This window comes from Panthera onca, chromosome E2 (genome assembly GCF_046562875.1).
Source record: "Panthera onca isolate mPanOnc1 chromosome E2, mPanOnc1 haplotype 2, whole genome shotgun sequence".
In the NCBI taxonomy this organism is placed as follows: Eukaryota; Metazoa; Chordata; class Mammalia; order Carnivora; family Felidae; genus Panthera; species Panthera onca.
Genome location: NC_138353.1, coordinates 51,440,279 through 51,466,782, shown reverse-complemented (window position 1 = coordinate 51,466,782; position 26,504 = coordinate 51,440,279). Strand labels below are relative to the sequence as shown.

At 47.7% G+C, this 26,504-nt stretch overlaps 1 protein-coding gene across 1 annotated transcript; it reads right to left on the bottom strand.

Annotated features, from left to right (window-relative positions):
• Nucleotides 1–7,888: 7,888 nt before the first annotated feature.
• NUDT7 (nudix hydrolase 7) lies at nucleotides 7,889–22,240 on the bottom strand. The gene is made up of 4 exons (XM_060650088.2): nucleotides 22,143–22,240; nucleotides 19,767–19,920; nucleotides 14,285–14,443; nucleotides 7,889–8,803 (listed from the first exon to the last, which is right to left on the bottom strand). The coding sequence occupies exons 1-4, from the start codon at nucleotides 22,175–22,177 to the stop codon at nucleotides 8,435–8,437; spliced, it is 717 nt and encodes a 238-aa protein (XP_060506071.2). The 5' UTR covers nucleotides 22,178–22,240; the 3' UTR covers nucleotides 7,889–8,434.
• Nucleotides 22,241–26,504: the final 4,264 nt, after the last annotated feature.

Genomic DNA, 26,504 nt, shown 5'->3' with positions numbered 1-26,504 from the left:
TACAGGGCTTCTAACCTCCATCAGTCCTTCTCATAAAAACAATGGGAAGTCATCAAGGTGTCTCAAAGAAAATGTTTAAATGTTGAAAAAATAACTCCGGCTAGGGAGGAAAATGGTACAGAGTAGTGGCTATCAGGTAGATATTTTCTGGAAGTCTATGATGCCTTAAACTAAGTTGATGTCGGGGCGCCTGGGTGGCTCAGTCGGTTAAGCGGCCGACTTCGGCTCAGGTCATGATCTCGCGGTCCGTGAGTTCGAGCCCCGCATCGGGCTCTGTGCTGACAGCTCAGAGCCTGGAGCCTGTTTCAGATTCTGTGTCTCCCTCTCTCTGACCCTCCCCCGTTCATGCTCTGTCTCTCTCTGTCTCAAAAATAAATAAACGTTAAAAAAAAAAAAAAACTAAGTTGATGTCAGTAGAGATGTGAAAAGATAGTTTTGACAAATATTCAGAAGGTAAATTCAGCAGAATTGGGTGACAGTTCGAATACAGGAGTATCTTAGTTTGAGTTTACCTAGAAAATCTAAGAGAAAGACTCAAGTCATTTGTTGGAATATGCAGGACACATCCGTAGGGGAGTGAGGAAAGGGGACAAGAAAAAGAAGACAGCTACTAAAAGGCTAGTCGGCTACCCTAGCAGACAACTGGAACTCATTTCGTTCTCCGAGTCCATGAAGAATTACGCCTCAGAATTATCCCACCCGAGGGGTGAAGAAACTGGGCGACTGATATACCAAATTCTTCCAGTTACTGACTGAGGACTGATGTGGGGGCCATTAGTTTTCTGGTGCTCCCAACCTACCTGCTACGGATTTAGAAAAACCTTCGGGAACACAGATGGAAGAACTGGCTGTTGGAAGTGATCTGGAGCTCACTGCATCGATGGGGAGCTGGGGGTGTGAGTGGGCTACCGACTGTGTCTGCTGGGGGTAAGGGCGAGGATAGTGTCAAGGACGACAAAGATTTCTGAGCTGTTGAGATAAGAAACGTCGGGAAGGGCTGCAGCACGGGTACTGTCATGCCCTGGAAATGCCAACGAGGTCAGGTCACTGCCTTCATGGAACTTACAGACTACTGCTAGGCTAGTTAGTGAGAACACCCAAGGACGTTCTCCGGAGAGCAGGAAGGTGCTGGTGCTGCGTGGTCCTAATCTCAGGGGAATTACTGGGCAAGTAAATCTGATTAACGGCATGCGCTGCATGCCAACCCGTGGACGGTCGACAGGGGACTGTAATCCTAAGGCAGAGGGGAGACTTATTCCTCAAAACTGGTGGTGGGGAGGGGTTCAGAGCCGAGGGTATGAGTTTCCAAGGACTGGTATGACAAAGAACCGTGAACTTGGTGGCCTTAAACAACAGAAATGTATTCTCTCATAGTTCTTGAGGCCAGAGTTCAAAATCAAGGTGTTGACAGGGTTGACACTTACCCCTGACATTGCTAGCGAAGGCACCTTCCTTGTCTCTTCTAGGTTCTGGTGGCTCCTGATGTTCCCTGGCTTGTGGCCACATCACTCATGTGCCTTCATCTTCATAGGCCTTCCTCCCTGTGTTTCTGTGTGTGTCTCAGATCTCCCCCTCCATCCATGTAGAAGGCCCACCCTACCTCCCGGATGATCTCATCTCAAGATCCTTAATCACGTCTGCAAAGACCCTCTTTCCAAATAAAGTCACCTTCACAGGTACTGTGGATTAGGAGCCGGACATTTCTTTTTTGGGGCCACTGTTCAATTCACTAGAGGGGGCTAAGACAGATTGATACGCATTTATAAGAGGTTAGGAACTCTAGCAAAACTATCTTCAATTTATCACTGGGTTCAATGTTAGGCCACACAGATTTGTAGTCAGAAAAAAAAAAAAAAAAAAAAAAAAAGGTAGGCAACTTCTCAGAATGCTTTATGGGCTCCATGGGATATAGCAGATTTAGAAGAAAAACCCAGGCTGGTTGAAGGAAAGGAAATGAGCCCAGAGAGGCATCTGTTCACAAATTAATAAACACAAATAAATTAAGAAAGTAGAACAAAATGACCAGCAAATTTCAGTTTCACGTGGGAAAGAAATGAAAAAGAGAGGGGGAAAAGAAAAAAAGGAAACAGAAGTGCCATGGACAGCCATGATGAAGGAACGAACAAAGGCTCGACGATATAAAATGAAAAATGGGGAAAGTTATAGTCGAGGAAATATCAAACCAAGGCTACACCTATAAAATAAAAATTTATGGACTTGAATATGAGGTCTTTAAAAGGGATCTTTAAGTTGCATCAGGAAATATTCCTTCCTCTTCCAGTTCTGTCTGGTGGATTCTGACAGGACAGCTACTGCCTAGATTCAAGACACATTTCCACCTACTACTGGCTAACTAACCTTTCAACTCTGACTTTTGGGGCTTACTCATCATCATGCACACGGCCCAGAGTAGTTCCTGAGCATAGTTCAAATGTTGTGGCATAGTTCAAATTCTTTGGATAATCTAATAGACTTAGCTTAGTCATTTAAGTAGACCACACAAGTCATAGATCACTGGCCATCAAATTAAATACTCCCTTTGGGTTGGCCATCCATCTTCTTTCTTTCCTTCCTTCCTTTCTTTCTTCCCTCCCTCCTCCCTCCCTTCCTTCCTATGTTTACTTTTGAGAGACAGAGAGCGCGCACAAGCAGGAGAGGGGTAGAGAGACAGACGGAGACACAGAATCCAAAGCAGGCTCTGAGCTGGCAGCACAGAGCCCGACGTGGGGCTTAAACTCACAAACTGTGAGATCACGACCTGAGCCAGAGTTGGACGCTCAACCGACTGAGCCACCCAGCTGCCCCCATCCCTGCTTCCTTTAGGGCCAGGGGAAGTCAGACTGAGAGGTCTCATGGAATGCTGATCTGTCCCTTTCAGGGTCATGGCTGGAATAAGCACACAGATACACACATACTCAACAGATAACCAACGCAGGGCAATATCCATGTGTCCGTGCCACGACGTAGCGTGGGTGGTCGAGGCAGTGGGCACCCGGGAATGAACTCAAAGTCTGAGTCCTGTTCAACAACGGGAAGGCACTGAGGGGTGATGGCAAGGCAGTCAAGAATCCCGAATGCCGTGTACACACAGACCCCATCGGCGACCCCGCACACCACATCTAAGACAACTGGACTGAGTGAGGATCACTCCGATGATCTTATCAAAAGCTGTGCTATTCTCAGATAAGAAACCAACTGGAAACAAGAACACGACTTGAGTTCTATTTAATCGTCTTGTCTCAGGGGTGAAGGCAATGTTTCCCCGTCTCGGTTCTTCAACTGAAAAGCTGGCACCACGGACAGAGTTGTTAAATTAGCAAGTATGCCAGCACTTTCATTTATTAATTGGTAGGTTCCATTTTAATTAAAATCATCCTAGCTAATTAGTCATTTCACTGTGTGCACCGCCAGCTGAGTAAGCGGGAGAACACGATGATGGCAAAAATAAACACTGCTCCCCCTCCAATTTATTAAGTTTGTGTTGTCTTCCCTTTCAGACGGAGCGAATCAAGGGAAACGTAAATTTAACCTTCTATTCTTGCCCGTGTCCTTCTGAAACGAGCCTTGTCTTGGAGTAAGTGGGTAACAGTAGAAAAAGCACAGGGTCCGAAATTCATACGTGTGGGTTTGCATGTTGCCTCTTCCATTTATGAATCGTGCGATCATGGGCAAATATTTAACTTCTGTGGTCCTCATCTAACATGGGAGGTATGGGCGCCTGGGGGGCTCAGTCGGTTAAGCATCTGACTTCGGCTCAGGTCATGATCTCACAGTTCGTGGGTTCGAGCCCCACATTGGGCTCTGTGCTGACAGCTCAGAGCCTGGAGCCCGCTTCAGATTCTGTCTCTCCCTCTCTCTCTGCCTCTCGCCTGCTCACACTCTGTCTCTCTCTCTCTCAAAAATAAATAAACATTAAAAAAATTTAAAATAAAATAAACTGGGAGTTAGGAGTAATCCTCAGTGCAGAGATTTGGTGTGAGGGTTAAATGAGTAATCAAAGTAAAGGACCAAATATGTAACAGGCACTTAATCAATGTTAGTTCCCCTCAACAACACCACCACCCCATTCACTCGGCCATCAAGGCTCAGCTCAGCCACCACCTCTTCTGAGATGGCTTCCCTGAGTCCTAAATCTGAGTCAGGCATCCATCCCTCTTCTCTGTGTCTGTGTGTTTATTCCTACCACATGGCGGTATTTGAATCTTTCATCTATTTCTATGCCCAACTAGTATGCACATATCCCATTAGTAAGCAAATGTGGTTATAAGATTCAAATAAAAATTGTATTTTAAAGGGCATCTGGGTGGCTCAGTCGGTCAAGCGTCTGACTCTTGATTTCAGCTGAGGTCATGATCTCATGGTCTGGGAGATCGAACCCCGCATAGGGCTCTGCACTGACAGGACAGAGCCTGCTTGGGTTTCTCAGTCTCTCTTTCCCTCTCTGCCCCTCACCCCCCCCCCCAAATAAACTTAAAAAACAACAGTATTTTCTAGAGGTGCCTGGGTGGCTCAGTCGGTTAAGCATCTTTGCTCAGTGACATCGGATCAGGTCATGATCTCACAGTGCGTTAAGTTCGAGCCCAGCGTTGGGCTCTGTGCTGACAGCTTGGAGCCTGGAGCCTGCTTCGGATTCTGTGTCTCCCTCTCTCTGCACCCCCCCCCCCCATGCTCATGCTCTGTCTCTCTCTCTCTCTCTCTCTCTCTCTCAAAAATAAATAAAAAACAAAAATAAAAAAACAGTATTTTTCTAGTATATAGTTTATGTTCAAATAGCTACCAAGTTAGTAGGACATAAACACTTACTAGATTGGCTAGAACGACATAACAAATGCAAGTCTTAGGGGTTTCTTTTGGCCTATATTGTGTTGTGAAAAAATTACTGAGAGGCCACGGGTGCTCACGATGAACCAAGAAAGTGCAGGCACCGCTGTACAGGAAAATGACGATGTTCTGAACCAGAGAAAGGACAATACTTGACATTATTGTTACAATATAACCTTGCAGTTAGAACGCCATAATTACTAGCCAGATGCTTGTTCCGAGCATCTGGTTGTGCTGTGAGTAAAGGGGTCACATGTATTCACTCCTTTAAACCCTCCAAAAGACCTAAAACAAAAGGTTGACTTCTCCCATTTACCGAAGAGGAAACTGAGGCCTATAGAGTGTATGAGTAATTGCTAAAGGTCACCAAATAGGCTGATGCTGGAGCTGGGATTCAAATGTAAGCATCCTGACTCTCAGACTCAAGGCTCTTAGCCACTTGCTTACCAAGGATGCAGGGATGCAAAGAAGGAGACAGCTGACTGTCTGGATGGCACAATCCACAGAATTCAGGGACCAGAGACACTAGATGTTTGGGGATGGCCACCTAGCCCACTTTCTTCTGAAGCGCTCCCACCCACTGCCTGCTGACTCAGGGGACTTAGGGAGATGTGTGCATTTGTGGTCCCAACCCTGACCCCTGCCCTTGAACGTATCCACAGGTTACTGGAAACGTGCCAGGTGTCCCAAGCTCCATTAAACAAAGCTTCCTCCAAGAAACCAGAGGTGGACGCAGTGAGGGCCTCTCGCTTTTCTATGTCTGTATCAGTCAACTCAAACAGGCAGTTATTGTCACAATAATGACAGGATGCGGGGCACCTCGGTGGCTCAGTCGGTTGGGCGTCTGACTTCGGCTCAGGTCGTGATCTCGTGGTTTGTGGGTTCGAGCCCCGCGTCAGGCTCCGTGCTGACAGCTCCAAGCCTGGAGCCTGCTTCGGATTCTATCTCCCTCTCTCTCTGCCCCTCCCCTGCTCGTGCTCTCTCTTGCTCTCAAAAATAAACACACATGAAAAAAAAATTTTCTAAAGTAAATAACAGGATGCAAAAAGGAAGGTTTACAACTTCTTGCTTTAGAGGTGGCTAGCTGGGCTTGCTCCCTCCCCACTGCGAAGCTCCCTGAGGTTGACTGGTTCAGTGGTTTTGCAGACTCCCTGAGATCTGTACCCTCCCAATACCTTCTTTCCTTTGAGCCAGATTTGCTACACTTCTGTTCCTTTTAACCAAAGGACGTTTCCCTGGAATCCCGAACATAGATGTCATAAAATACACCGTTAAAAAAAGGTGTATGTTCAGGGTTGGGTAATACCTCCAGTGCTAAATATTTGGCCCCTTAAATTGGGTGGCCACGAGCGTGCTTCAGACTGTAGACTTTGGCCGGGCCATGTCCTCTTAGAAACCAGGCAGGCCTGCAGGGTTCACGAAAACAAACAGTTCAGAGAGGCGGCTTTCTGCATGGTCAGAGGGCTCAAGAATCTACCAGGCGATTACACTGCTGTCAGATTGTAAATACACGTTCGCAAATGCCTCTGTAATTGTTTGGCAACAGTGTGGGCCTGTTCACGCAGGGCCAGCTACTGCATGTTAATGGGGAGGCTTACCCAGCATGTGCTTTCAAGGTTGGAGCCAGATCTATGCCATTTCCATGTTTCTGGGGATGAGGCACCAGATCGGGTATCTTTCCCCTGCCAGCTCGCAGACAAGAAGAACTCCGAGGCGATGGGCAGTTGTGTGGCTGATTGGTGGCTTTGGCGTGGGCATTCTGTTTTCAGCTATCCCAGAGTCTTCCTACAACTGGTGTGGTTTCCTATACCTCCAGCCACTGCCAGTAAGACGGGAAATTGCCATCACGGACTTGAGGTCATTTTGCTTTGCACACTGGTGTCCTTGGCCTCATGCAGGACAGCTACCATGATTAAAGAGATTTCCTGCTGCCTCCGAAGCATGAGGTCTGGAGATTCCCATGTAAGAAGTGGTAGATCTCAAGGCATGCAATTCAGGACGTTTGTCTTTTTGACTTTGGATTTGGGGTTGGTGCTCAAGACCAGTGTTTTTGTGCTTTCATCATCTTAAGACAAGAGAACATCCTCTCTCTCGATTGGTGGACATAGGGGCCTCAGATTCCTTCTTTTCAGTTGCTCTGGATAATGAGTGCCAAACCAGGCAATACCCCCGGGCATCTTGTGCATGTCACAGAACCCATACGTTCAACGCCAGATCGTTGCAACTTCTAACTGCTGGCAGTCCTTCCAGTTTGGGTGACTATCCAGCCGGCTATTTCCAAGTATTACAGTAGATTACTTAGGGGAACAGCTCTGCTTTAACAAAATGACCCCAGATAACAGTGGCAGAAAAATGACAGAATTTTAATTCTCCCCTCATGTCACAGTGCAGGGTGACAGGTTGCTTTGCCACAGAGAGTCATTTAGAGATCCAAACTCCTACCACCTCTGGGGCTGCCGCCCCCCCCTCCAGAATTGTCCTCATTTGTATGGTCAAGGCTGGGTTGCAGATAAATCCGTGTTGTGGCCCTCGGAAAGGGGAACTAGAGTCCGAGGAAGCTGGCTTATCTTTTAAATCAGGGATGACCTTAGGGGCACCTGAGTGGCTCAGTCGAGTTAAGCGTCCGTCTTCGGCTCAGGTGATGATCTCACGGTTCGTGAGTTCGAGCCCTGCGTCGGCCTCTGTGCTGACAGCTCAGAGCCTGGAGCCTGCTTCGGATTCTGTGTCTCCCTCTCTCTCTGCTCCTTCCCTGCTCACACTCTATATCTCCTTATCTCTCAAAAATAAGTAAACATTAAAAAAATTTTTTTTAATTGGAGATGGCCTGCAAGGTCAACTTTCACTCACATCCCATTGGCCCAGGTTAAGTTCCGGAGCCACATTTAACTACAAGGGGTCCTGGGTAATGCTGTTTCTTCCTGGGAAGCTCGCAGCTCAGCTTCAACTCTGCTGCCAGCGAGGAGAAGGTAACTAGATTCTGACAGGTGGTTTGAAGTTTCTAGTCACATGTAACAACAACGAAAGGGATACATTACCTCCTAAGAATAAGATCAATCCCACATGGTCATATAGTCAACAAATATTTATTAAATACCTACTATATGCCAGATACTTTTTCTTATAAGTATTAAAAAATGTATTATTAACAAACTGTGGGTGAAATTACGCAACACTATAAACACATTTTTCCACTTTAAAAAAAAAATTTTTTTAATGTGTATTTATTTTTGAGAGAGAGACAGTGTGTGTGAGCACAAGCTGGGGAGGAGCAGAGAGAGGGAGACAGAATCCAAAGCAGGCTCTAGGCTCTGAGCCATCAGCACAGAGCCTGACGTGGGGCTCGAACTCATAGACCACGAGATCATGACCTGAGCTGAAGTTGGATGCTTCACCGACTGAGCCCCCAGGAGCCCCTCACATTTTTCCACTTTTGAAGGATGTTTTGCTATTTTGGGTAATACAGGGCAAGTGGGAAAAAGGCAAGGTATCTTTTACCTTCATACTGTGGGAACGATACTCGTGCCCGTCCATTTCTGACAGCTGGCGTTATTGTTGTCCTTATGGATAAGCACACACCAAATCCTTTTAGTTATTTGGATGTTCGTCTCACAAATCATAACTTGCTTGTAGCATGTTTATGCCGCTTCAGGAAGATCTCTTCAGAGGATGACATTAGATCGCTGAGATTAAATTCAACGTCAAAGGTGGGTTTTTTCCCCAAAATAATTAAGGCAACGAACAGGGCGAGTTTCGCCGTTATTCCCTTGATCTGGTAGGTGACACCATCTTCCGGATGTCTGTACTCAAAGCAGTGAACAACAACATCGTGGCCAGAAAGTGTTATGTGACTCTGGTGGTAGACCCGCGGATGCAGGAAATATTCCAGAGGCACCAGGAACACCTTCTTCACCTCATCGGGATTGGGCTGGGCCTGGAACTTGTGGTCTATAAATCCTACAACGGGGGTTATCAGCGTATCTCTCTGAAAGCAGAAAACAAAACACACGAATTAAGAAGTGAAGAGGGAATTGTTTCAGACGCTAAAATCCTGCCACGTCTAGGAAAATAAGAGAACGGTCCAGAGCGGCCAATCACATAAGGTGGGTAGGGACGGAGGGGGAATTTGCTCCAGACATGAACTTTATGCTCCCCGTGAAATGGGGGGGACATACGTGGGCAGTATCTTTGAAACGACTCTGAAAATGTTCTTTTGTGAACATACCGGCATCATCTTTGGCAAGGGCGGCCTGGCGACACTATAAAAACGTGGTCCCTTTGACCTCGCAAGCGCATTTGCGCAAACGTATCTGTATGATAAAGTCCTACCAGTGAGTCAAGATACAAGACCCAGGCATTATCTGCACTAGCCCCAGGCTCTGAAGTTTCCACTCATCAGCTGACGGACGTGCAGCGTAGATCAGTTAGGAGGGTATCTGTGTAAGGGGATACTCTCAGCCCTTAAAATGAATGTGATAGACACCACCTGTCCCCATCAGTGCAGACAAGGATGTGCCCATCTGATCAATACCAAAGTCCAGGGACATATCAACTGTGGCATAGACCCAATTGTGGGGAATTATACTTACCACATATGAACCAGTTTACATAACATAGATGTCTATGTATGGGAGGGGGGATTTCTATTTATAACCACAACTGCTTGCAAAGGAATGCAAAGTATTGTGAAGTGAAAGGCCCCACCGGGAACCTGGAGGGTGAGGCCCGGGTTCAGGTACGAGCTGCGTAAGAAGAGAAGAGCTGCGTACCCTTGAAATGGAAAGCTAGAGAAGTCTAGAGCTCTTGGGGGGCGTCCCGAGAGAAAGCGGCTGGTAGAAGCCAGGGGTACACTGGGAGACCGACCCAGGATACCAGGATACACAGGCCTGTGGAAAATTTCTCAGGGGAGCGAGAGCTGAAATATGTTTCAGAGCAGTGATGACTCAGACCATTAACGGAATTCATGGTGAAAGTCAACTGTGCGGGCCAGGAGGGGAAGGTGGCAGCACAGGCCTTCGCTGTCCTTTGGGAGGAAAATCTGGCGTCAGAAGTGGCCCCAGGGCCGAAGCAGTAACCACCACCTGGCCCCGAGTGGATGCTCAGCCTCTCGGGTCACGGGCCCCCCAGAAGTGCTCTGAGACATGACACGTTCAGATACAAGTGATTTCTGAAGGAGGAGCTCCCAAGAGGTGTGTGAGGCAAGGAGGAACCCGGGCAAGGGCGGCTGCGGCCGTTCACCTCGGAGCTGGACTCTGACGACCCTCAGCACAGTCGCCGGCGAAGGGGCGCCTGGCAGCATGAATTCTCGGGCCCTCCAGGCTCTCTGTGAGCAGGGGAAGGTGGCACGCTGCGGGTGTGAGCTTTCAGACATACAGTAAGAGGGTTAGAAAGGGTCTGGAAGAACCCGGAGTGTTCGTCCAGGGCGCATCTGTGGTTGCTGTCACCATGCCGTGACCGCAGCCTCAGGGGCCCTGGTCTCGTCTGCAGCACCCTCTCCCTGCTTCTTCACAACAGCCTGACCTTGAGGAAGCTTTAACAATGGAAATCAGAGACCTGAGGAAACCTGCTCAAGGTCAAAGCCGGCTAATACTTGGCAGGAACCAGGATTCACCTGGCCTGCTGCCCACACTGTAGAGCAGAGCACTTATGTTCGGTGAAGACACAAATGTTACCCTATCTCCGAGTGGCACACCAGCCTTGCACGTGGCTTACACACGCTCTGGAGAGTTCTCAGCTGCAGCTCAGACTTAAGCTCTTGCTGAGGGCTGAGCTAGGGACACAAATGCATCCTTACTGTAAGGGCCAAACCGTTACAGGCACAGGTGTGAACGAGCAACTTAGCGAGGCCAGTGCTGGCCCCTGGACCGGCGTGTCCAAGCGTGAGGAAATTGGTGGGGAAAAATATCAAAGCCACGAAGGGAGAGAACGGTTTGAGACTGAATGATTCAGAAGGGAAGTCAGGCACGTTCAATGTGGTTCAAGTTTAGGAAAGTGAGAGACTTTGGAAATCAGCAAATGAAGCAGCATCTTTGGACACCCAGTTCCTAGACACGGGTGTCCATCTTGGAAGGAAGAAAGATGGCGGGTGCATGGCGGATGTTCTAGGACCAAGAAAAGACTGAATTTCGGCCACCTGCTGGGCTGGAATCCCGTGGAGACTGGCTTAGGCTGTGGGAAAGGGGAAAGGCATGCTTCTGGGTCTCTGGAGGAAACCACATGCTCTTTTTTTTTAATGTTTATTTATTTTTGAGAGAGAAAGAGAGAGACATAGCATGAGCGAGAGAGGGGCAGAGAGAGGGAGACACAGAACCCGAAGCAGGGCTCAAACTCACAGACTGCAAGATGGTGACCTGAGCTGAAATCAGACATCTGACTGAGCCACCCAGTTGTCCCAAGCCACATGCTCTTAGAAACATGCCCAAGAAGGGACATGCCACTGGAATGCACTGAAACGTTTCCAGGAGCTGAAGCTGCAGGGATGGCAAAGTGAAGGAGTGAACGGAAACGTAAGGGCCACAGACAGAGAAAAAGAAGAAATGTCTCCTGAGACTTTTGCAAAGAGAAGTACACACACGTATGACGAAAAGACCACTGGGGTGGGCTCAGAGGGCCACAGCCTGCCTAGGTGGGTTGGGGGGGGGGGGCGCCGAGAGGGGTTAGTGCAGGGGTGGGAAAAAGCCAACAGCACCCGCTCTAGCTCTGACACCCAGAAACATCTCCAGACATTGCCACGTTCCCTGGGGGACGAGATCGCCCCTAGGTAGGAAGCACTGAATTAGATTATGCTTCTAAGTGTTTAACACATGGCATTTTTGTGCTACATTTAAAAGAACTGCAAGGCTCAAAGAACAAAGCAATCCTCGCCAGCACTTCCAAAGACAGTACACCCTTCCAGAAAGCCCTGTGTTCCTCCTAATTTCTTGATGATGTGACTGGCATTATTATATCAAGAGCTGGTCATTGTAGAAACATCCGGCCCCAGGAGCGTCTGGCCCACAGAAATCTCCTGAGACCCAACACACTCCTGTGAAGACTGTTGTATTCCACTGCTCTGGGCAGAACTCAGTAGTTCCCGGGCACCTTGGAAATGGAGTTCCTCTCACTGGGGCAACTTTTAACCATTACGGTTCGATCTGGCAATAGAGTTTTAATATAAATCCCCAAAACGTGCTGGGGGATTTTGCAGATGCCAAGTGGAAAGGGTTCCCTGTAGAGAGAACAGAGCTGCCTAGAAAGTAATTAAGTAATTGACACATTTCTTGTCCTAATCCCACATTTTCCCCTCTTAGTTAGGAAGCATTTATTTGAGAGGCCATTAGCTTCTTCTCAACTCAATCTCCCCTGAGTGGTGACCTTTCTGTTTTTCAAATGGGCCAGATTAAGATAGATGTCTCAGCATCATTGATTGTGACAAGGCTGTACCACCAAGACTTGAGGCCAAATGGAACATAAAGAATGGTCTAACCCACGGGTGTTCTGATTTGTATGCATCAGTGGGACTCTCCTCCCCAAATAAAAATTTACCTGAATGCCCAATGTACAAAACATACAGCTCACACCTACCTCCGATACCTGGTTGGAGCACACTACCTTTGTGGTATTCTTCCCCCGAGCCCATAACCGTAGCCTACCCACGAGGAAAATATCAGATAAATCCAAATGGAGAGGCATTCTACAACATATTTGACCAGTGCACCTTGAAAGTGTCAAGATCGGGGAACCTGGGTGGCTTAGTCGGTTAAGCGTCGGACTTCAGCTTAGGTCACAATTTCACAGTCTGTGAGTTTGAGCCCTGCATCGGGCTCTGTGCTGATGACTCCGAGCCAGGAGCCTGCTTGGAATCCTGTCTCCCTCTCTCTCTGCCCCTCCCTCACTCACACTCTGTCTTTCTCTCTCTCAAAAGTAAATATTAAAAAAAAAACAAAAACTGTCAAGGTCATGAGAATAAGGAAAGTCTGAGAACTTGTCACAGAGCAGAGACTAAGGAGACATGACAAGCAAATACAATATGATGTCCCAGATGAGATCCAGGGCAGAAAAGGAGGACATTAGTAGAAAAATTGGTAAAAGGCAAATAAAATGTGGAATTTAGGTAACAGCAATGTAATAACGTTGCTTTCTTAGTTGTGACAAATAGACACCAGGGATGCAAGATGTTAACAATGAGATGAAGTGGGGGCGGGATTATGAGGACTCTTCATAGTATCTTTGCAACTTTTCTGTAAATCTGCAACTATTCTGACATTGCAAGTTTACTTTAAAAATTTTAAAGCAATAAAATAATGCTGGTATCGGGGCGCCTGGGTGGCTTGGTCGGTTAAGCGTCCGACTTCGGCTCAGGTCACGATCTCACGGCCCGTGAGTTCGAGCCCTGCGTCGGGCTCTGTGCTGACCGCTCAGAGCCTGCAGCCTGTTTCAGATTCTGTGTCTCCCTCTCTCTCTGCCCCTCCCCTGTTCATGCTCTGTCTCTCTCTGTCTCAAAAATAAATAAATTGTAAAATAATGCTGGTATCCAAATACAAATTTACGTTTACTCCTTCTAAAGTCAATTAGTAAATAGTCACAAGTTCATGTGAAATAAGATCAGGCTAGATCAGCTCCAGAATTCATTTTGCTGCATTTATGGGTTTTTGGTGTATACTATTCAAGAAATCCTGACTCGTACAGAAATGTAGTCACAAATAGTAATAGTTTTTGAACAGCTTGCCTGGTGATCTCAGGGTACTACTCAATGAATATATGGAAGAGAAGCCTGATTCCATGGTATGTATCAAAATGAGTATATTTAGGGGTGCCTGGGTCGCTCAATTGGTTGAGCATCTGACTTCGGCTCAGATCATGATCTCACAGCTTGTGGGTTCGAGCCCCACGTCGGGCTCTGCGCTGACAGCCTGGGGCCTGGAGCCTGCTTCAGAGTCTGGGTCGGTCTCTCTCTCTCTCTCCCCCTCTCTCTCTGCCCCACCCCATTTGCACTCTGTCTCAAAATGAATAAACTTAATAATTAAAAAAAAAAAGGAAATAAATAATAAAACGGAGCATATTTAGGACAAAGGTGATGCACTGGTGGCCTCCAAGGGGTGAAAATTTGGTATATAGCATGCTCACGTGTGTGGTGGTTTTTCAACAGAATTCTCAAAAGAAATGCTGACCGGTGCAAAGTAAATGGAAACCGAATGCTAAGGAAAGAACTCTGTTCTGTGAACAGGGTTCCACAGAAACCATTTTGAGACCCACTGATGCAGTTCGACCCGTTCATTTCTGGATGGTCAAAGAGGGGCCCAGATGGGCAATGGAGCTTTGCCCAAGGCCACTGAGTTCACGAGGGGCAAAGTCCGCATGAGAACCAGGCTCTTGACTCTGTGTGAGGCGCTGTCGAGGGTCACGGTTGGCCACGCGTGGAATGCTGAGACAGTGGATCCGCTGGGTGCTCTGAATCCGAGCCATCCAGATCCACCCCGACACTTACCTCAAGCAGATACGGCACCAGGCGGCAGACGACCTCCACCTGACGGGGGCACAGCCCCACTTCCTCCTGGGCTTCCCGGACAGCCGTGGCCACATCATCCACATCTGTGGGTTCACACTTGCCTCCAGGAAAGCAAACTTCTCCAGGAGACCTGCGTAGCTGGGAATTGAAAGGGCAGAGTCGCAATTCGGGATTCCCACTCAGGCACCGTTCACTCACTCAGCAAGGATTTACTGAACTTCTATGTTGTGTCACAGACCAGTCCCACCACCCTGGTGGAAGTAAGCGGAAAGAAGACTGCCCCACCACAGAAAAAAAAAAAAAAAAAAAGTTTTTACTTGAATCCTTTTAAAAAATGAACTCTGCGAACTCCCTTTACTTGTAATCGTTCTCAGAAAAATCTGTATCTGCCCACAAGATACAGATTTACATGGACGGGGGAAGAAAAGCAGGAGGGGTAATAAAAAGGGCACTGTGATCAGCAGATAAGCTTTACTGAGTCCCACCATGTTCTGGGCACGTTGCTTCACAGGAGCCCTCAGATCGGCTCCACATGCTGTTATTTTTTTTTTTTAAAGCATTTTTTTTTTAATTGAGATGAAATTCACATAACATGAAATGAACCATTTTAAAGCAAACCATTCAGTGACATCTAATACATTCACAGTGGGGTGTGAGCACTGCCACTCTCTGGTTCCGGAATATATTCATCCCAGAGGGAGACCCTGTACTCACTAAGCAGCTGCTCCCCACCCCTCCCTACCCCGCCCCTCCTTTCTGTCTCTAGGGATTTACCTACCCCAGGTTATTTCATATACATGCAATCATATGACATGTGACCTTTCGTGTCTGGTTTCTTTGACTTAGCATAATGTTTTAAAATTTTTTTAATCTTTAAGTTTTCAACTGAAGTATAGTTGACATATAATATTAAATTAGTTGCAGGTGTACAATGTCATGATTCAACAATTATATATACATTACACTGGAGTGAGGTTTTCACGCTCTTCTGTGTTGTACCACGGCCTATCAGTACTTTTTCCTTTTCATGACAGAACGGTATTCCACTGTATGTATATATCACAATTTGTTATCTTTTCCAAAATGTTTTGTTTTTTTTTTTATTTTACAGAGAGAGCACAAGTGGGAGACAGGGGCAGAGGGAGAGGGAGAGGGAGAGGGAGAGGAAGGGAGAGGAAGGGAGAGGAAGGGAGAGGAAGGGAGAGGAAGGGAGAGGGAGAAAGGGAGAAAGGGAGAGAGGGGGAGGGAGGGAGGGGGGGAGAGAGAGAGAGAGAGAGAGAGAGACAGACTCTTAAGCAGGGTCCACACACAGCATGGAGCCTGACGTGGGGCTTGATCCCATGACCCTGGGATCATGACCTGAGCCAAAACTGAGAGTCGGATGCTCAACTAACCAGGCCAGCCAGGTGCTCCCACAAGTTATCTCTCCATCCATTTGTGGATATATAAGCTACTATTCTATTATCACTTCCACTTTTTGGCAAGGGAATTAAGCTCAAAGAGGTTAAATAACACGACCAGGGTCACGCAAGGTATGCAGTGGAGTGTTTACTTCTCCATCCCGGCTCTTAACCAGCATACCAGCATTAATTAAGGGCTTACTAAAACACAGGAACTGTGGCCACCTGAGCCATTAGCGGTGACAAGTGGGGGTGCCTCTGCGTCCCTCTGCACATGCACGTGAAGGGACAGGAGTCCCTTCTTCCTGCACTGCCCCTTTCACCTCCATCCTTGATCCCATGCCTTCCTGACTTCAGAACTGTGGCTCCGTTTGTAGCATCCTCCCTTTCTCTTGTCTCTGTCTTGTTATGACTTCTCTCTTATCTTGGCCAGAGGTGGGGAAGCACATCCCCTCGTGAAGGACCAAACTCCTCAGCAAATGTGACCTCAACTTCGTGGACACTCACTCCCACCCAGTGCCCACCATCCTCTCTCTACTCAACTGTCGAGGAGGCCTCAGGGTCAGCAAGAGTCCCGGGTGGGCCTCTTCTCAACAGGGCACCATGGGGGTGGGGGGTGGGGGGAGGTAACGTCCTCCACATACCTCCCAGGGTCAGGTACCTCCCAAGGTCACAGGGCCAGTCACAGGAGCTAGCGGCTGAATGTCATGGCACAGGGCCTGGCCCATGTGAAATATTTGTTAACATCAACTTGCAAGGTCAGTTCATGATGTTTAGAAGCTAAATCAAAAGGTCCTGTTGGCATTTTTAGCCCCAGGGCCAATATATCTGTGTAAGAACAAGCCAGATGCCCTTATCAATTCTGCAGCATTCCAGAATTGAAAGTCCTATTTGAGCAAGCTTTTTAAAAAGCAAAAGGAAACATTTTAAAGTTCTTCTCTGCTAACAAATCAATAACACTGCAGGAATTGCCATAGTACAGAGAAATCGCACACATCTTCGTATCAGGGTTATGAGTTGGTGAAAACAAGGTTGAGGGATATGTTTCTACCGTCTTGACGATGACCACCCATTCGCCCAAGAAAGAGACGTCCTGTAAGATCACCTCTGAAAGAAGTCCTCCATTCTGTTAGCTCATTCAGCATCAAAGCGATACTGGCAGAAGGCACTTACAGGGAATCATCGGCTTTGACAGAAATACTGACCTGATGTAATGGGTTATTCTGAATACTCCTAAGAAAATGCTATGCTGTTTTCAAGGAACAGACACATTCACAAAAATGATTATTCACAGACTGTCAGCACCAAAAAGGCCCCTATCAAATACGCAAGGTTTCCATCTTTCTTTTTTTTTAAAAATGTTTTAATGTCTATTTATTTTGGAGAGAGACAGACAGAGTGGGAGCCGGGGAGGGGCAGAGAGAGAGGGAGACACAGGATCTGAAACAGGCTCCAGGCTCCAAGCTGTCAGCACAGAGCCCGAGGTGGGGCTCACACCCATGAATAGCGAGATCACAATCTGAGCCAAAGCCGGACGCTTAACCGACTGAGCCACCCAGGCACCCCATCTTTCTTTTTAACAGCATAACATTTTTTCTTAAATAAAACCTTGTGGAATTCTCTTCAGAAGGCAAATGAGGTTGCAGGCTGATTTCCTAAAACTTCAGTCCACGTTTTGTTGTTGCCTTTCCTTTTGTCTGTTTCAAGCCCTGAGAGCTGGGGACAGAGGGAGGCAAGGAGAGAGGGGGACAGAACAGGGGAGAGAAGAGGGAGAGGGAGAGCTTCTTTACCCTCCAAACATTACGCACTGTTTTCAGTCCTATTTTGAGAATAGGAAACTGAGGCTCACAGAGATGAAGAACTTTGCTGTAGGTTCCGGAGCTAGGACGGGAGCCCACACGGAAGCAGGAGGGATTGAGGCAGGCACCCCCTCCCCATTTACTGGTGGGAAACCCATGAGCCTTTGCTTGCATGACTCCAGGGAGGGGTGCAGCTCCAGTAATGCCTGGGAGGGAAATTCCTTGCCCTCCAGAGCCAGATAGGATATAGTCGGATCTAATTAGACTTCAATTTTCTTATTTTTTTTAATTTTTTAATGTTTATTTAATTTTGAGAGAGAAAGAGAGAGGGAGTGAGTGGGGGAGGGGCAGAGAGAGAGGGAGACACAGAATCTGAGGCAGGCTCCAGGCTCTGAGCTTTTGGCACAGAGCCCCACGCGAGGCTCGAACCGATGACCTGCGAGATCATGACCTGAGCCTAAGTTGGAGACTCAACCAACTGAGCCACCCAGGTGCCCCTCAATATTCTTTTTTAAAGAAATGTGACCATTGCACACCAGAGTTTATGGTCTAAGATGATTCTCCTGTAATTATCAACAGGCAAAGCTGTCTGGGTGATACAGAACTTGGAGATCCATTTCGGTCTTGCCTCGATTTTCCACACTAGTTTGTCTCCTTGTTCAAAAAATATATTGAAGTGCTTCTTTGCTCTTTGGCAGAAATGAGAACAGACCTAGTCCCCTGGTTTCCAGTTAGGTTTCTCCTGTTGGAACCTGGATTTTCATTACCTCCTGTGTTGATTTGATCATTGCCTGACCCAGATCCAAAAAAAACCCACACGAGTCTAGGGGCGCCTGGCTGCCTCAGTCAGGAAGAGCCCACGACTCTTGATCTCGGGGTCATGAGTTCCAGCCCCACACTGGGTGTAGAGATGACTTAAAGAAATAAAACTAAAAAAAAAAAAAAAAAAAAAGAAGAAGAAGAAGAAGAAGAAGAAGAATCCATACGAGTCTAATCCCAAACCCAAAAAACTTCAGCTGATTCCTCAGCTTTCTTTGTCCCCCTGAGGGGATATTGTTCATTGTCCTGCTTAGAAAGCCATGGCTATTATGGCCCATTTTCATTTTTGTACTTGGATAACTTTGAAGTTATTGCTTCCCCAATTTTACCTCAGAAGTACCCCAATAGAGGGATGCCTGGGTGGCTCAGTCGGTTAGGCATCCGACTCCGGCTCAGGTCATGATCTCGCAGTTTGTGGGTTCGAGCCCCGCATTGGGCTCGGTGCTGACAGCTCAGAGCCTGGAGCATGTTTTGGATTCTGTGTCTCCTCCTCTCTCCGCCCGCACCACCCCCCCCCCCCTCCATGCTCATGCTCTGTCTCTGTCTCTGAATAATAAATAAACGTTAAAAAAAAAAAAAAAAAGAAGTACCCCAACAGCAAAGGAGAATGACTGTATCCAGGGGGTGTACCCATGGCAACTCCATTCTCAGCCCAACACCTCTTTAAAGTACAACAGTTTATCTTAAAAGCCCAGGCCGCCGTGTGCGAACAGTAACAATGGTGGCGGCTGAAACTTACCGAGTCCTTGCCAAGTAAGAGGTGGGTTTAGGTGCTCTGTGTTTGTTTCCCTGGGAAATCCTTCGTGGGTAGCCCCACAAAGCAAGTACTAGTGGTTGGTCTTCATTTTGCAAGTAAAGAGACTGTAGCACAGAGAGGGTAAGTAACTAGACCAAAGTCACACAGCTGGCCAGGAGAGAGCCTGCGTTCAAACGCAGGCAGCCAGCTTCAGGGCCCAGGCTATGCATTTCTGTGGTCGAGAATTTGCTAGTGGCAGTGGCAGTTGTGGCCCCCAACCCTGCCAGGGCAGGGACGTCTGGAGACACCTATGGTTGTCACATAGGGGTGTGTGTGTGTGTGTGTGTGTGTGTGTGTGTATTACTGGCATCTAGCGGGTAAAACCCAGGGATGATGTTAAACATCTCGCAGTGCACAGAACAGCTCCTACAACAAAGAATTATCCAGCCCAGATGCCATCCAATACAGCCAAGGTTAAGAAACCCTGACCTAAACATATTTCAAATTACTTGCTAATTACTTATTTTTCTTTCTAAAACTTCTCCAAAAACTGCCATGCTACCCTGCGGCTTCTCGTCCCCCTGAACATCACAATCTTCAAAGTCCATTTGAGAACCCGTGGCCTCGAAATGCGTGCAAGTGACAGATTTTGGTGGGGTTTTCGAAGGTCCTGGAACTTTAATGGCAGGGACCTTTCTGTCACCTACCTTCTCCGACCGGAGGGTGAACAACAAATGGAGTTTTCCTTCTTTCACCAGCAACGGTAAAAGGACGGAGTATTTGTCATACGACAAATGAGAATATCTGGTCCCGGCATCATGCTCTTTTAAGCGGGCCTTTGCATCATCTATCAGACGGTTTCTGAAATGGAAACAAACAAAACACTTCAGTAACCAGAGTTGTGGGAAAAAGCTCCCAGTCCTGCCTATGTTTCTGTTGTCTTGTGCATCTCGGAGCTTACCAGGGCTGACTCTCACTGTATTTGTCGATAACATGGCAGGAATAATACTCTCACCCCAATTGCATGACTGTTGGCAAGATAAAATGAGCAAAAAAAAAAAAAAAAAAAGGCTAAGAATACAGTTTACTGCATGGTTTCACTTTGGAAATTAAGTAGAAATTATGGTAAAAGGTTCTTTCAAAACTGCAACAGTTAAATGTTGCAATCCTTGATAATACTCCAGTAAGACAGGTTTGGTAAACAGGTCGCTGTCGTTAAGTTAGAACTCTCTTAGCCTGATCCTTATGTTATCAAACCCTTATGTCTTCAATTGCCTTATAAAGTTTTTCAAAAAGGGTTAAAAACCCTTATGTCTTCAATTGCCTTAAAGGTCCCAAAAATCTAGTGACAACAGATTCACCGTGTTACAACACAGATTGCTAGGCCCACCCCTAAAGCGTGACTCGGTAAGTTTGGGATGGGGCCTGGAACTTAGCATCCAACTCCCAAGCAACCATGATGCTGATACTGTGGACCAGAGGAACCCCCTTTGAGAGCCATTACCTGACAATATGCAAGTATTTGGATTTGTAACCACATTTGGTGCCCCGAATTCATGACTTTGAATGTTCTGGTCTTTTTGACTGGTGTATTTTGTTGCTGGTTTGTGTAGTAGCTTAAATAGTGTCCCCCCCAAATTCATGTCAATGTCACCCAGAAGGCTCAGAATGCAACTTTATTTGCAAGCAGTGTCTTTGCAGGTGGAATCACGAGTCTTAAGATGAAATCATCCCGGATGTAGGGTGGGCCCTACATCCAGTGATTGGCATACTCATAAGAAGAGAGGACATAGAAACACACACACACACACACACACACACACACACACACACACACAGAAGAAGCCAATGTGAAGACAGAGGCAGAGATTGGAGTGATGTGGCCACAAGCCAAGGAACATCAAGATCCATCGGAAGCTGCAACAGGCAGGAAATTCAGATGTCTGGGCTTCAGGACTATGGCAGAATGAATTTCTGTTGTTTTAAGTCATCAAGTTCGTGATACTTTGTTACGGCAGCCCTAGAAACTAACAGTTTGGTTTTAATTTTTCTCTGGGAAAGGCAATTTTGCAGAGTGGGTGAAGTCAGATATTTAAGGGGGGCCAGAACTGCTTGTAAAGTGTTTAGGAAGGACCTCTCCAGGCCTTGCTTTCCTCATCTGTGACCTGCTTGAAGGTATCTGTAAACACGTCATGACATCGTTCGCACAGTGTGACTGGCACTCTGCTGGTGCCCAGTGAGTAGTGACTGCTGTCATAAATGTCTCCGGCATTAGGTGGGCAAGTTGTTTGGGGAAGGTGTTTGCTTTTTTTTTTTTTTTTTTGCCTCTTTCTTCATGGCAGGATGCTCACTAAAGCTGGCTGGGTGCCAGCAGTGGATTTCAAAAACGACCAAAGGCCTTTCAGAACCACAGCAAGCGGGCACTGGAGGGGGCTCCTGGGTGTACCCCATGCACACAGGCCCACGTCCAGAAAACTGGCCCGCCAGAGTGTGCCCTGGACCCACCGACTGTGGCTTTTTAAGAGGCCCCAGAACCGATCAGAGGGACCAGCAGAAGCAAAACTGCAAAAACGTGTGTGTCCACATTAGGGGCTGGCTGGAATAACCACCAAAAAAACACCACCGTAGCAGCCACCCGGTTCTGAGCAAGGGCTCGTCCCACGCATTCCACGCTTTTCTCTTTCTGTCCTCACAACAGCCCGGGCGAGGTTAGGACTGGGTCCCGCCCAGGCTCAGAGAGGTTAGGTAACTGCGAGACCCTGGAGGCGGCCACCGCGGCCTTGAACCCGGAGCTGCCTGGTGCGGGCTCCTGGTTTCTGGGATGGAACTCCGGAGAAGCCCTAAGCTGAAGAGGAAAGGCGGCTGGGCAGGAGAAAGGGGTGCGACCCTGCGGGGCCGGGTGTGAGCCCATGGGTGCAGAGGCCCCGCGGCCCCGCGGGCGGCCCGGGAGGCGAGCGCACCGAGCGCGGGCTCCGCAGGTGGGTAGATGGGCGCGGCAAGAAAAGTCCCGGCCGAACGGCCCCGGAGCCGCGTTCGGGGCCGGCCGGGCCCTGCTCGGAGTGCCAGGGACCGGGGGACTTTACCTGACAGGCTCCGGGGAAGGACGAGCTGGAGACATCTCCGGGGCAAAGTTTGTTTCCCCACCGCAACTCCTAGCTCGCGCTCTGCCGAGTGGGCATGCGCAGAGCAGCCGCGACCTGGGGCGGGGAGAGAGGCGGGGCCTATGGCCTTAGGGGGCGGGGTGGGGCGGGGCGTAGGGCCAGGCCGTAAGGGGACTCGCTAAAGCAGTTTCCGCCCAGCTCCTTTTTTTTTTTTTTTTTTTTTTTTAAATATATTTTATGGTCAAATTGGTTTCCATACAACACCCAGAGCTCATCCCAACAGGTGCCCTCCTCAGCGCCCATCACCCACTTTCCTCTCTCCCTCACCCCCCATCAACTCTCAGTTTGTTCTCAGTATTTAAGAGTCTCTTATGGTTTGCCTCCCTCCTTCTCTGTAACTTTTCCCCCCTTCCATTCCCCCATGATCTTGTCAAGTTTCTCAAGATCCACATGAGTGAAAACATATGGTATCTGTCTTTCTCTGACTGACTTATTTCACTTAGCATAATACCCTCCAGTTCCATCCACGTTGCTACAAATGGCCAGATTTCATTCTTTCTCTTTGCCAAGTAGTATTCCATTGTATATATAAACCACCGCTTCTTTATCCATTCGTCAGTTGATGGACATTTAGGCTCTTTCCATAATTTGGCTATTGTTGAAAGTGCTGCTGTAAACATTGGGGTCCAAGTGCCCCTATGCACCAGCACTCCTGTATCCCTTGGGTAAATTCCTAGCAGTGCTATTGCTGGGTCATAGGGCAGATCTACTTTTAATTTTTTAAGGACCCTCCACACTGTTTTCCAGAGCGGCTGCACCAGTTTGCAAGCTCCTTACTCTTCCACAAGAATGGGGAGCCTATGAGAATTCTGAGGTTGAAGGGGGAAAATGCAGTGCAGGTGATTTAAAAGGATTCTGAAACCGCATTCACTGTTGCTAGGAGGTTAAGTTGGTTCAACTTCTCTGAACAGCAGTCTACAAATGTTTACTGAGCACCTACTATGTGCTTGGCCAGCAAAAAGACGCATGGAGCCAGCCTGCAGACAAGTGCATGAGAAAAACGTGGATCAAACCATTTCATAGATAAAGCAGATGCCTTTGTCCTTGGAGAGCATATGAGGGAGAAACGCGAGTGAACCAGGTCGGAGAAGACTCACCAGAGAGAATGGACACCCGCCGTCCTCTAGAGCAGCTGTGCTCCATGTGTGGTCCTGGGACCAGAGCATGAGCATCACCTGGGCGCTATTAAAAATGTATATTCTGGGGGTGCCTGCGTGGCTCAGTCTGTTAAGTATTGGGCTTAGCCTCGGGTCCTGCCCTCAAGGTTATCCCACGGAGAGTGGGATATTCAGAGAGCTACTGCTCTAAGGTATGTTTGGAAAGTAAATAAGGGGAGAGGGTTCCAGGAAGAAGACTAAGTTTGTACGGAGACCCCAGAAGTGTCTGGAGAAGAGCGAGTGGCAGGGAGCCTGCTTTGAGCTGATACTCGTAAGACATCAGATTTCAAAGACTGGCGGCCCAGGAGGTACACAGTAACTTTGGGGGCTCACAAAAATGTTCCAGTTTTAATTTCTTCAAAATTAATTTTTTTAATATTTATTTATTTTTGAGAGAGAAAGAAAGAGACAGAGTGTGAACGGGTAAGGAGTAGAGAGAGAGGGAGACACAGAACCCAAAGCAGCCTCCAGACTCTGAGCTGTCAGCACAGAGCCTGACGCAGGGCTTGAACTCATGAACTGTGAGATCATGACCTGAGCCGGAGTCGGATGCTTAACCGACTGAGCCACCCAGGTGCCCCTTTAAATTCTTTTAAAACCAGAAGAAAAAAGATGGATACAATAATAACCAATATGTAATAATCAGTCCAGCCTGGGTTATACCCATCTTTATATCAGTGCAGTCATAAAATATGTTATTATTATTTCATGGGGTCCATGAAACCAAAATTGTCTAGAGCCCATGAAATATCACTGTGTGGCCCTCAGTCGTGGGACAGTTGAGCCATACTTCTTAAGACTTTTAAAACCACTGAACTCAGATGTTCACCTTGCCAGTCCTGGCAAGGCTGAGAGCCCAAACTAAAAGCTTGTTGGCATCCAAATGATAATGTTAATGGCGCCTTCACCCACATTAGTGTGAACTTAATCCTTTGAGCAACCACACAACAGAGAGTTATCTCCACAGAGAGTTATTTCCTCACTTTCCAGATTAGGAAATTAAAAAAAATGTCTTGGTGAGGTCACACAGCTAGAGTTCAAGATCAGACGGTTCTGACCTCTGTGCTCTTTTATTTTGACATCACTTCTGAGAGGCAAGTGACTATGAATTATGTGGCTCTGACTGTGAGTGAGGAGATAAATATCCAATACCCACCGTGTAGCAACTATGGGCTAGACATGTCTAAGATGGGGCCCCTTGACCTCTAAAGCCTCCTGGTCTATTGCGGGTGATAATCAACATGATTCTCAGCTCTAGTAATGCACAGTATTCTCTCAGCTCTGTATGAGAGGGGATGGGAGACTGGTTCCGAGAACGAAATGGAGGGCTGGACATCACCGCCTGAGGATTTGATTTGCTCTTTGTTCAGGCGTCCTTTGTCTGAATCCTCGTTTTGAAGATGACTAAACTGTGGCTCAGCGTGGTTGAGTGCCTTGCTCATGGTCTCAGAGCAAGTAAATGGTGGGAGCCTAGTTTCGAGCCTGTCCGATTAACTGCATCCGGCACTCCAGTGAGATTTGAGAGGTAGGTGGGATTTCAAGAGGCCCAGGCAGGGAAGTTGACATTCTGGGCGAAGGGAACAGCAGAAGGCAGCGTGGGAGGGGTCTTGCTCAGCATAGCACACGGGAACAGAAAGGGACATTTTTCAGAATGGATCTCTGGGCACAGATGAAAAGGCTTTGGAAGCCAAAACAAAATGGAGGTTGAACTTCTTCCAGAAGGGAGCAGAATAACAGGTCTGGGTTTCCCAGGAGATCTCTGTGGAAGCAGAGTGGGAATGAATTGAAAGTAGGGAGTGAAAGTAGGGGGGCGAGCAGGGGGCTCTTCCAAAAGTCTGGACCCAAGGAACAGAAAAAGATGCTTTGGACGTCCAGAAAAATTCACATAATCCCAACATGAGAAAGAGCATGGCAGGGGTCCAGGTTGCTTTAACGTAAAATGCGGCATCCCGAGACGCTTTGCTGTGTACCAAGGCCCTGTCCACAGCATCTTCTTTCAAGATCAGATATACTGCTGTAAAAACATTTCGTTTTTATGGCTTTTGTAAGGCTGGAAGGCACAGCCACAGGGAACATCACAAGGTGAAGTGCATCATAATAAGATTATGTATGTATGGGTGTGTGTATATCTCCGCACCTGCAAAACAACACAGGCTTCAAGGTTAACGGGCAATGTCTTTTAGGGGAAATGGCTTGTCTCTGTAGTTTCTGCGCACACATTTGTTGGTAGTGACATAATTCTGGAAAATGTGTAAAAGAGAGGCAAAGCTGTAACAAGGTCCAGGCCAGCCTGCGAAGCCAACACCTCCCTGGTGTTTCTCTCAAAGAAGCACATCCCAGGCTGCAGGGTGGACCTTATCTGCAGCCCACCCATCTGGAACCTTTATTTGAGCAGCACCCCATGGCCAGGCCTGGGTGGCACAGAGATAAGAAAATACCAATCAGCCTTCAGGAGCAAAGGATATCTGGGGAAAAGACCTACGACAAACAATTAACTTTATTGCCAGATGAGTGCTTTAATCCAGGAAAAGGGCTAAATGCTCTGGGGGACGAGGGGTATAGCAAACAATGAATTCTGCCGGACACAGGCAGTGGGGTCCAAGTAGGCTGTGGAGAGAAGGGAAACTACTGGGGAACGCGTACTGAGCATTATTCTCCTGGGAAATCTGAGTTTCCTCCATACCTTCAGTTTGTGGGAGGGGCTCTAAATCCTTAGAAGGAAGTCACAGGGGAGTGTCTCCCCAATGCATCCGATCTGAGTATACTGGCTACAACTGCTGGGTTGGGGATTTGCAAAGCAGACGCTTCCCACCCCCCCAACTCTGCCAACGCACAGCCCCATCCTCCATCAACTCTCCCCCACCCCGAAATCAGACAGAGTTAAGGAGCCACAGTCTTCCCCCACTTTTAAGGAGAGGAAGTTGAAGGAGTTCTTTGAGGACCGGGTTTCATAGGAATTTCTCTGCAGATGGGACGGCGGGGTGGGGGTGGGGGGGCGGAGCTCAGCATCAAAATCATTTGGGGGAAGGGATGCTGCATGGACACCTCAGTGCCCCAGATCCCACCCCACAGTCACTTATCTCAGAGTAACACCCACCCAGAAACATACATTTCTTTTTTGTTGTTT

Bases quoted from the DNA above. Each gene is read 5' to 3' on its own strand.
- NUDT7 (XM_060650088.2), bottom strand. From the start codon at position 22,177: ATGTCTCCAGCTCGTCCTTCCCCGGAGCCTGTCAG. The intron at 19,921-22,142 runs GTAAAGTCCCCC...TTTCCATTTCAG, and splicing joins CCTTCCCCGGAGCCTGTCAG to AAACCGTCTGATAGATGATG. The intron at 8,804-14,284 runs GTAAGTGTCGGG...TTCTGCTTTCAG, and splicing joins TGGTGCCGTATCTGCTTGAG to AGAGATACGCTGATAACCCC.